The 11,623-nt window shown below is 35.3% G+C and overlaps 1 protein-coding gene across 1 annotated transcript; it reads right to left on the reverse strand.

Annotated features, from left to right (window-relative positions):
* Positions 1-543: 543 nt before the first annotated feature.
* LOC114513340 (olfactory receptor 6C75-like) lies at positions 544-1,640 on the reverse strand. Its single transcript, XM_028532630.2, has one exon. It carries the CDS (start codon positions 1,611-1,613, stop codon positions 675-677), a length of 939 nt encoding a protein of 312 aa, XP_028388431.1. The 5' UTR covers positions 1,614-1,640; the 3' UTR covers positions 544-674.
* Positions 1,641-11,623: the final 9,983 nt, after the last annotated feature.

Here is an 11,623-nt window from a genome sequence, read left to right on the forward strand (position 1 = left end):
ATTGATAATTCAAGTAGACATTTTAATAATTTTTAAAATTATATAACATGATTTTTGGAGATACAGAAGAATGCATTTGAGAGACTTTTATTAATATTATTTCACATACATTTTATATTTATATGAGGTTTTTAGTGTCATAATAATATGTATTGAATTAATTCATAATCTCTTGTGATGTGAGAGGTTATTGATTTACCTAATATTTAGTTACATAGGTGAGAAATTTACCATCATCTATTATAATTTTAAATATTTAGGACCCAGTTTCTAGGCTAATAGGAATTACAGGCAAAATATAACTAAAGACACTGAAATAGAGAACAGGCTGACAGTGTCCAGAGGGGAGAGGGGGGGAATTTCAGGGAAAAGGGGGAAGGGTTTGCAGGAACAAGTGTAAGAGACATATGGACAAAAACAAGGTGGGGGTGGAAATGGGAGGAAGGTAGGGAGGGCTGAGAGGGTAGGCTGGGATGGGAGTAAAAGGCAGAAAACTGTACTGGACAACAATTAAAATTTTAAAAAGAAAGAAAAAAAGAAAAACAGGCATTGATGGTATATAAACATATCTGACTAAAAGGAAGAAATGAGGCATTTAGATAATTTATCTGGAGAAGAGCAGAAAGTTTTAATTCAGCTTTGCTTTCAGGGGAACACATTTCACATAATCACTTTCATTTATTTGAAAAAAAGACCATTCTCTGGATCATGTTCTTAAAGGTTTGCTTCACTTGCTTATTTCTTAGTGTATATATGAAAGGATTCAAGACAGGAGCCACTGACGTATTGAGCACAGCCACTCCTTTGCTTAAAGTCACCCTCTCCCTTGCAGAAGGCTTAATGTACATGAAAATGCAGCTACCATAAGTCAGGGAGACAACTATCACATGGGAGGAACAAGTGGAGAAAGCTTTTTTCCTTCGACCCATGGAAGGAATTCTCAGAATTGTCTGGATAATAAATATGTAGGAAATAGTAACTAGTGTTAAGGAGATCATGATTGTTACAACAGCTAAAACAAATGCCATGAGTTCTAGAAAGTGAGTGTTTGTGCAAGAAAGCTGCAGTACTGGAGAAGAGTCACAGAGAAAATGATCAATTATATTGGAGGCACAGAAATCCAATTGCAGTATCAGAATTATTGGTGGACAGATGATCAGCAATCCCATAAGCCAGGAGCTAAGGATGAGAAAGGTGCAGACCCTGCTGCTCATGATGGTGGTATAATGCAGAGGCTTGCAGATGGCCACGTAGCGGTCATAGGACATGGCAGCCAGAAAGTAAAATTCTGTCACCCCAAACAAAATGAAAAAAAAAAGCTGAGCCACACAACCATTATAGGAAATCGTTCTATCCCCAGTCACAATAGTGACAAGGAATCTGGGAATGCAGACTGACGTGAATAATATTTCTAAGACTGAGAAATTTCGAAGGAAGAAATACATTGGAGTCTGTAGATGGGGATCTGAAAGGGTGAGGATGATAATGATGAGGTTCCCGGTCACACTTAGCACATAGTTAGTGAGCAGAAATGTGAAAAGTACAACCTGCCACTTTGGGTCATTAGTCAATCCAAGAAGAATAAACTCTGTTACTTCTGTGTAGTTTCTCATTATTTTTCCTTTTTTCAATGATACACTGTGTTTAGCTGTAAAATAGATGAAGAAATAAGAAAGCCATGATACTACAAAGAAACACACACATGTACACACTCTTTATTTTTATTTATTTTCTTCTGTCTTTTTTCAGTTATATTTTATTGATTATGCTATTACTGTTGTTCCATTTTTTTTCCTTTTGCCCTTCTCCACCCAGTGCCCCCTATTTCCTCAGGCAAAACCCCACCACTGTTAATGGGTCATATATATAAGTGCTTTGGCTACTTCATGTCTTATACTGTACTTTATATCCTCATGGCCATTCTGCAGCTACCTATTTGTGCTTCTTAATCCCCTCACCACTTCACCCATTCTCCCCCTTCTCTCTCCAATCTGGCAACCTTCTGGTAACTAACTTCTTTTCTATGTCTTTGAGAGTCTCATTTTTTCTTTTTCTTTTAAGATTTTATTTATAGAGAGAGGGGGAAGAAGGGAGAAAGGGAAAGAAACATCCATGTGTGGTTGCCTCTTCTGTGCCCCCTACTGGGAACCTGGTCCACAACCAGGCATGTGGCCTGACTGGGACTTAAACCGGCAACCCTTTGGTTCTCAGACAACACCCAATCCACTGAGCCACACTACTTTTTAAAACAATCATTGCTGCCCTGACTGGTGTGGCTCAGTTGGTTGGGCATAATTCCACTAACTGAAAGGTCAAGGGTTCCATTCTGGTTAGGGCACATGCCTGGGTTGCAGTCCAGTCCCCAGTCAAGGTGTGTATAAGAGGTAACCAATTGATGTTTCTCTTGCACATCAAGGTTTCTCTTCCTCTCCTTCTCCCTCCCTTTTACTTTCTCTAAAAATACATAAATTTAAAAAAATCATTGCTGCCTTTTACTTTTAGAGAAAGATGACTTTGTAGTATACAGCAACAAAATACTTTTTAAAATTCTGTTTTATGTTATGGCATATATTAAGTCATTATTCCTATATTTTCTTTATTGTATTCTCACATGTTTCTGTATAAATATCTATTCTCTGAACATTTTGATATATTCCTGAAAACAAAGAAACAACAAAAAAAGAGATTATTACCCTTCTCAAATAAAACTGTGAGAGCTTTTCCAGCATACCACAACAGTCTTTGTAGATATGTATTTTTTGTTGCTGTCTATGTACTTTTTCAATTTTTCTATTTTGAACAAGCATTTCATTCCTTTTCTGTATTCAAATTTTTACAATCTATGAAGACAACACAGTTGTCCTTCTGGTACCATAATGCGTTTCTGATAATAGTGTACAGAGGTATTTAATTAATGACAGGGTACCCAATCTAGTTCCAATATCTGCAAGGTAATCTAATTTTAATTAAAAATCTCTTTTAATGGCTTTTTGTAAGATTGTAAATATATTCTTGAGTGTATTTTTATATAGTGCTTACTTATCACAAGTCTGCTCCTGATACTAAAGCAGAAGTTTCACTTAAGTCCTAATTTTATTTTTGTAAACTGCAAGTGCTCTTTCTTATTTCTAAAATGATACATCACTCTCCCACAACATTGCCTATGCTTTTCTTGAGGAATGATAAAAGGAAATGGTTCAACATTAAAGCTAAGTTTGGCGGGGGGCACATACTATTGCTATTTTCTTTTTTCCCATTTGTGGCTTCCAAGATAATTATTTTTTACAAACAGGAGAAAGATAAATTTTAAGATATGTGTGTGGAGTATTCACATAGACATGATACCATGAAAATTCCCAAGACAGTGAAGAAACGATAGGTATATATAACATCTTTGGATGAAGGAGAAGGGAGGTGGAAGATGGGGTGGGCATTCAGTTTCAGAAGTGAGAATGGGTGATTTAGAGGTAGTTGAGGGAGAGTGGAATACATGTTTTAATTCTTGATATTATACAAGATTTGCTTAATTGGGTTTCCTGTTTAAAATTGTTACTTTCCAGAACAGCTTGAGATGTATTGCCATCTAAGGTGATTTTAAAAATTACTTAGATATGTTCAGATAGCCTGCCTAAGTCTGTAATGTCTTATTTGTTTTCTATATTCTTCAGAGGTTTCAGAGCTTTCAAAAGGAATAATATTTTCTCAGGATTAGCTGATTAATAATGTTAATGAATTCAAAATTTTTATCTACAAAATTTAGAGGGGGATATATTCCCACACTCAATCATTCATTCTCTTTGTGGTCATAAGATAAGCACTGTTTCTATCTTTTTTCTTTGTATGATGGGTGCTAGCCTTTACTATGTATAAAATTCACATTGTGAATAACTAAAACATAAAATATTTCTTCTTAGTGTTAAGCACACCAATGAAAAATTTTAGAATCTTGTATAAAAATGACATATGTGGCATATAAAACAGACTCATAGACACAGACAACAGTATGGTGGTAACGAGAGAAAGAAGGGATTTGGGGGAGTAGTAAAGAGGCCAAACGCTTAGTGATGAAAGATGATTTGACTTTCGGTGGTGGGCACAAAATGCAGTATACAGATCATATATCACAGAAATATACACTTGAGACCATATGATCTTATGAACTGATGTCACCTCCAAATAAATTTAATAAAAATGATTACATGGTATCTTGAATTTATTATTTTAAGAATGGTATTAGAGATTATCTAGATAAGAACACAAAAATCATGTAGTGTTATCAATCACAAAGTATTTATGTCCCAAAGAACAACAATGTTCTATGAAACAAGTAAATCATAGTAGTTTTAAAATTGACTTCATTTATGTAGTTCATAAAAATATGTGGTTGAGTTTGATTTATACATAGTGTTGCAGATATTTGAGGTTACTTGTATAAAGCATAAATATACACTTCTAAAGCAAAAATATATTCCTTAAAGAAAGTATCAAAGATGTACTTACGTTTTTGGTAAATATGACTGATTTGTGCCAATACCATTAAAAATGGTTTCTTTGATTTATTTAAGCACAAGTGCTTTAGGATTTTTCAAAAGCCTTTGCCATGCTTCTCCCCTGTCATTTTATGTTTGTAATCAGATATTCAAAATATTGATAATAAACATTATTCTAAGAATTCTCCAACAATGTTAACAGAAAAGGACATACATGAACCCATTTCTACATATACATCCAATTTTCTCTTAGCATCTCAAGTACCAGAATGTCCTACCTATGCAATTGCAGGATGTATTCTCTGGATACTTGAAATAAGCTATAGTTAAAATGCAAGCTTATGTCATATCTTTCCAAGCTTGGTGGGCAAGATGGTGTGATCTTTTGTGTGGAAGTAATGTTTTTCAGGCTAGCCATAATTTTATCTGCTTCTTCTACAATGGACTCAGGGGGATCAGCTGATGAATAAACAAAAGCCACCACTGAGATGGTGATCTCACAACACTCAGTGTTAAACAATAGTCCAGATTAGTACGTCATTTAGAATAGAATATATAAGTGATAGTGGCCTCAAATTAGAGCAAACCGATGTAAAGAATGATTTGCATTTTTATAACAACAGGTAATTTCACAAGAAGAAACTTAAAAACAAACTGACAGTAACTAGAAGGGAATGGGGAGGAGGATGATAGGGGAATGAAGGAGAAGGGTCAACTCAGGGAACATGTATATACCATACGATCTCACCTCTAACAGGAACCTAAACAACAAAACAAACAAATAAGCAAAGTATAACTAAAGACACCAAAATAGAGAATAGGCTGACAGTGACCAGAGGGGAGAGGGGAGGGAGGGAATTTCAGGAGAAAAGGAAAAGGGTTTAGAGTAATAAGTATAAAGGATACATGGACAAAAACTAGGGTGGGGGGTTGAAGTGGGAGGGAGGTGGGGAAGGCTGGTGGGTGGGCTGGGATGGGAGTAAAAGACAGAAAACTGTACATGAACAATAATTAAAATAAAAATTTAAAAAAAGGACCCATGGACAAAGCCAACAGGGTAAGCAGAGGATTGAATGTGGGAGGTGGGGGTGGGTAGGGCAGGGGAGAGTAATGGGGAGCATGTGGAAAACTGCAATTGAACAACAATAAAAAAATAAAATTAAAAAAAGAAACTTAGTAACAGAAACAAACATTGGCAATTTATAAATGGCAAAACCTAAATTGTAAATAATGAGGGTTTTCTCTAACCTTAGGGAAAATATTAAGAATTCATTGTGATGTTTTAGCCTGGGGCTCAGGTTTCCATGATTCTACACCATCAGAGGTGGTGGGCTGGTCTTTACTGTTTTATGTCTTTGCCCTGAATGATGACTTAGGAAACCTGGTGGTGTTTAGAATCACTACCATTTATTCCTTCAACAATTGCTTGTTGGATCCTTTCTTTATGTGTGGCCTTCAAGCTTAGTTTCTGAGAATGTAGAGATGATAAAGACAACTTTTTGCATAATTTTTATTTATTAGAGGAAAGTGTGAGAACTCTACTTTTGAACTCTCAGATTCCCTTTCTTATGTGTAATATAAGTAATATTCTCCTGCATCATCTTCCTACTCACTGCTTTGATCTGAGAAGACATTTGTAATATCCCATTTACACCCATAGTTTTGACACATTTAATTTTTATTTAATCCATGAGTTTCTTAAAACATTTTGATTCATAAAATGATTTAAATTAAATAGAAATTGTGATTATTGAATGAACTTAGATGCCAGACCCTCTCTGAAAAAAGACTTTTAAAACTATTTTTACTGTTTCTTTGGGAGACAAATGAAGTTATTTAATGTACATTGTTAAGCAATACATTATGCATACTGAGGTAGAAATTTTTGAAGCCTAAATGTTTAAACTCTAAGGAGACTCTTTTATTAATGATCAATGTGAAGAACTTGAATACTGTGTCATAAGTGTGATCTTGAGTTGCAAATTGCAAACATTGTCATAACAGTGTTTATATGATGTTTACCTATAGCCCCTAATATTATTTAAAATTTTACATGATGGAGAACCTGTTATTAAATAAAGATACATGGAAATTGCTTTAGTATATATGACCTCATCTTAACTTAAATGCATCTGCAAAGACCCTATTTCCAAATGTCATATTTACAGATTCCAGGGGAAAATGAATTTTTGAAAGGAACTATGTAAACCCATCCAGTACCTAGAACAAAAACTTCTTTTTAAACTAAATATTGCAGGATATTATTGGTTAATAACATTATTAAATTTCAGGTGTACAGATCTATAATACATCATCTGTACATTGCACTGTATGCTCACTACCCAAAAGCTAGTCTCCTTCTGATCACAGAGTTGACAAACCAGTACTTCCAATAGTAACTTCAGGCAATAACATACATCTCCATTGAGCATAGCAATGCATGAGCTTTCTAAATTATTATAGAATCAGCTTCCTTTTTTTACTGCTTGTATATGTTTAATATCATATGTTTTAATATTGGGTTGAAGTTTTTTTTCCATTATTTTAATTGTGTATAACAGAGAACTACTTTTTTGTGAATTTTTTTAAAATTTTAATTGTTCAAGTACAGTTTTCTGTCTTTTACTCCAATCCCTGCCCACCCACAAGACTTCCCCACCTCCCTCCCATTTCCACCGACCCCCCCACTCCCCGTCGTTTTTCTTCATGTGTCCTTTATACCTGTTTCTGTAAACCATTTCCCTTTTCTCTTGAAATTCCCTCCCCTCTCCCCTCTGGTCACTGTCAGCCTGTTCTCAATTTCAGTGTCTTTGGTTATATTTTGCTTATTTGTTTGTTTTGTTGTTTAGGTTCCTGTTAAAGGTGAGATCTTATGGTATTTGCCTTTCACTGCTTAACTTATTTCACTTAGCATAGTGCTTTCCAGTTCCATCCATGCTGTAGCAAAGGGTAGGAGCTCCTTTTTTCTTTCTGCTGCATAGAATTCCATTGTGAAAATGTACCATAGTTTTTTGATCCATTCATTTACTGATGGGCACTTAGGTTGCTTCCAACACTCGGCTATTGTAAATTGTGCTGCTATGAACATTGGGGTGTATTAGTTCTTTTGGATTGGTGTTTCAGTGGTCTTAGGATATAGTCCCAGCAATGGAATTGCTGTGTCAAAAGGCAGATCCATTTTTAGTTTTCTGAGGAAGTTCCATACTGTTTTTCATAGTGGTTGTACCAATCTGCAGTTCTACCAACAGTGCACTAGGGTCCCCTTTTCTTCACAATCTCTCCAACACTTGTTTGTTGCTTTGTTTATGATGGCCATTCTGACTGGTGTAAAGTGGTATCTCATTGTGGTTTTAATTTGCATCTCTCTGATAAGTAGTGATATTGAGGATCTTTTCATGTGTCTCTGGATCCTCTGTATGTCCTCCTTGGAGAAATGTCTGTTCAAGTCCTTTGCCCATTTTTTAATTGGGTTGCTCGTATTCTTGGAGTGGAGTCATGTAAGTTCTTTAGATATTTTGGAAATTAAACCCTTGTCTGAGGTATCATTGGCAAATATGTTTTCGCATATGGTTGATTCTCTTTTTATTTTAATACTGTTTTCTTTAGCCATGTAGGAGCTTTTTATTTTGATGAGATCCCATTTGTTTATTCTTTCCTTTATGTCCTTTACCCTAGGGGACATATCAGTGAAAATATTGCTGTGTGAAATATCTGAGATTTTCCTGCCTATGCTCTCCTCTAGGACTTTAATGGTATCATGGCTTATATTTAAATCCTTTATCCACCTTGAATTTATTTTTATGTAAGGTGTAAATTGGTGCTCGAGTTTCATTTTTTTTGCATGTAGCTGTCCAGTTCTCCCAATACCATTTGTTGAAGAGGCGATTGTTACTCCATTTTATGTTGCTGCCCCCTTTGTCAAATATTAATTGACTGTAGAGACTTGGGTTTATTTCTGGGCTCTCTGTTCTGTTCCTTTGGTCCATATGCCTGTTTTTATGCCAGTACCACTCTGTTTTGATTACAGTGGCCTTGTAATACAGTTTAGTATTAGGTATTGTGATCCCTCCTACTTTGCTCTTCTTTCTCAAAATTGCAGCAGCTATTTGGGGTTGTTTATGATTTCATATAATTTTTTGAAGTGTTCTGTGTCTGTGAAATATGCCACTGGTATTTTAATAGGTATTGCATTGAATCTATAAATTGCTTGGGCAGTACGGACATTTTGATGATGTCAGTGCTTCTGATCCATAAACACAGTATATATTTCCATTTGTTTGTGTTTTCCTTGATTTCTTTCTTCAGTGTTGTGTAGTTTTCTGTATACAGGTCTTTTACCTCCTTGGTTAGGTTTATTCCTAGGTATTTTATTTTTCTTTTTGCTATATCAAATGGGATTTTTTTCTTAATTTCTGCTTATACTGTTTCATTATTGGTATAAAAATGCCTTTGATTTCTGGATATTGACTTTGTACCCTGCTGGTTTGCCAAATTTATTTATTAAGTTGAGCAGTTTTTTGGTGGAATCTATAGGATTTTCTATGTACACTATCATGTCATCTGCAAACAATGACAGTTTTCTTTTCTCCTTTGCAATTTGGATGCCTTTTATTTCCTTTCCTTGTCTTATTCTGTGGCTAAAACTTCCAATACTATATTGAATAGAAGTGGTGAAAGTGGACAACCTTGTCTTGTTCCTGATCTTAGTGGAAAAGATTTTAGTTTTTGCCCATTGAGTATGATGTTGGCTGTAGGTCTCTCATATATGGCCTTTATTATGTTGAAGAATGCTCCCTCTATTCCCACTTTGCTGAGTGTTTTTATCATAAATGGATGCCATACCTTATCAAATGCTTTTTCTGCATCTATTGATAGGATCATGTGATTTTGTCTTTGCTTTCGTTTATGTGATGTATTACATTTACTGATTTGTGAATATTGTACCATCCTTGCATCCCTGGGATGAATCCCACTTGGTCATGGTGTATGATCTTTCTAATGTATTGTTGGATGCAGTTAGCCAGTATTTTGTTGAGGATTTTAGCTTCTATGATCATCAGCGATATTGGCCTGAAGTTTTATTTCTATGTTGTGTCTTTGTCTGGTTTTGGGATTAGGATGATGCTGGCCTCATAAGAAGAGTTTGGGCGTTTTCCATCTTTTGGATTTTTTAGAATAGTCTGTGAAGGATAGGGGTTAGCTCTTTCTTAAATGCTGTGTAGAATTTTCCTGTGAAACCATCTGATCCAGGGCTTTTGTGTGTCAGGAGTTTTTTGATTACTGCTTCAATTTCATTTGCTATTACTGGTCTGTTCAGGCTTTCTTCTTCTTCATTGAGTTTTGGAAGATTATATTTTTCTAGAAATTTGTGCATTTCACCTAGGTTTTCAAATCTCTTGGCATACAGTTCTTCATAGTAATTTCTTACAATCCTTTGTATTTCTGTGGCATCAGTTATAATCTCTCCTCTTTCATTTGATTTTGTTTATTTGGGTCTTCTTTCTTTTTTTCTTGATGAGCCTGCTTAAAGGCTTGTTGATTTTGTTTATCTTTTCAAAGAACCAGCTCCTGGATTCATTGATCCTTAGAATTGTGCTTTTAGTCTCTATGTCATTTAATTCTGCTCTGATCTTGGTTATTTCCCTCCTTCTACTTGCTCTGGGCTGTCTTTGTTGTTGTTCCTCAAGTTCTTGTAGACGCAGGGTTAGGTTGTTTGTTTGAAATGTTTCTATCTTTTTTAGGTGGGCCTGTATCACTATGAACTTCCCTCTCAGGACTGACTTTGCTGTGTCCCATAAGTTTTGGGTTATTGTGAGTTCATTTTTGTTTATTTCCAGGAACTTTTTGATTTCTTCCCTAATCTTATTCTTGAATCATTCATTGTTTAATAGAATACTATTCAATCTCCATGATTTTCAGTGTTTTCAGTTTTTTTTTTCCCTTGGGGTTGGTTTCTAGTATCAGTCCGTTGTGGTCAGAGAAAATGTTTGGAATGATTTCAATTTTCCTGAATTTGTTGAGGCTTGCTTTGTGTCCCATCATGTGGTCTATCTTTGAAAATAATGTGTATTTAGATTCTTTGGGATTAAGGGCTCAATATATATCAGTTAAGTCCATTTCCTCTAGGCAATGCCACAATATCTTTGTTGATATTTTGTTTGGAAGATCTGTCCATTTTTGACAGTGGGGTGTTAAAATCCCCCACTATAATTGTGTTGCTGTCAATATCTTTCTTTAAGTCCTCTAAATTTTTTTTTATGTATTTGGGTGTTTCTATGTTGGGTGCATATATATTTGCAATGTTTATGTCTTCTCAGTGGATTCTTTCCTTGAATATTATGAAGTGACTTTCTAGGTCTCTTTATGGCCCTTGTTTGGAAGTCTTTCTTGTCTAATATGAATTTTGCTACCCCAGCTTTTTTTCCCTGTAAGTTTTCTTGGAAAATTTGTTTCCAGCCCTTCACTTTCAGCCTGTGCAGGTCTTTTGTCCTGAGGTGGGTCTCTTGTAGGCAGCATATGTGTGGATCATGCTTTCTTATCCATTCAGCTATTCTATGTCTTTTGATTGGAGCATTTAATTCATTCAAATTTAAGGTTATTATTGATAAGTATTTATTGATTACCATTTTCATACCTGTGTTCCTCTTTCTCTCTTTTCCTTCCTTTCCTTTAAAGCAGGCCCTTTAGCATTTCTTGCAGAGCTGGTTTGGTGGGGGTGTATTCTTTTAGACTTCTTTTGTCTGGGAAGCTCCTTATTTGGCCTTCTACTTCATTGAGAGCCTTGCTGGATAAAGTAGCCTTGGTTGCAGGCCTCTGGTTCTCATTACTTGGAATATTTCCTGCCATTCTCTTCTGGCTTGGAGTATTTCCATTGAGAAGTCAGCTGCTAACCTTATCAGGGCTCCCTTGTATGTTACTTCCTGTTTATCCCTTGCTGGCTTTAAGATTTTCTCTTTGTCTTGGAAATTTGCCATTTTAATTATGATGTGTCTTGAGGTGAGCCTCTTTGGGTTCCTCTTGATTGAAACTCTCTGTGTTTTTTGGATTTGTGTGACTTTTTCTCTTATCAAATTAGGGAAGTTTTCCATCATTACTTTTTCAAATAGGTTTTCTATCCCTAGCTTTTCTTCTTC

Source organism: Phyllostomus discolor, chromosome 2 (genome assembly GCF_004126475.2).
Source record: "Phyllostomus discolor isolate MPI-MPIP mPhyDis1 chromosome 2, mPhyDis1.pri.v3, whole genome shotgun sequence".
In the NCBI taxonomy this organism is placed as follows: domain Eukaryota; kingdom Metazoa; phylum Chordata; class Mammalia; order Chiroptera; family Phyllostomidae; genus Phyllostomus; species Phyllostomus discolor.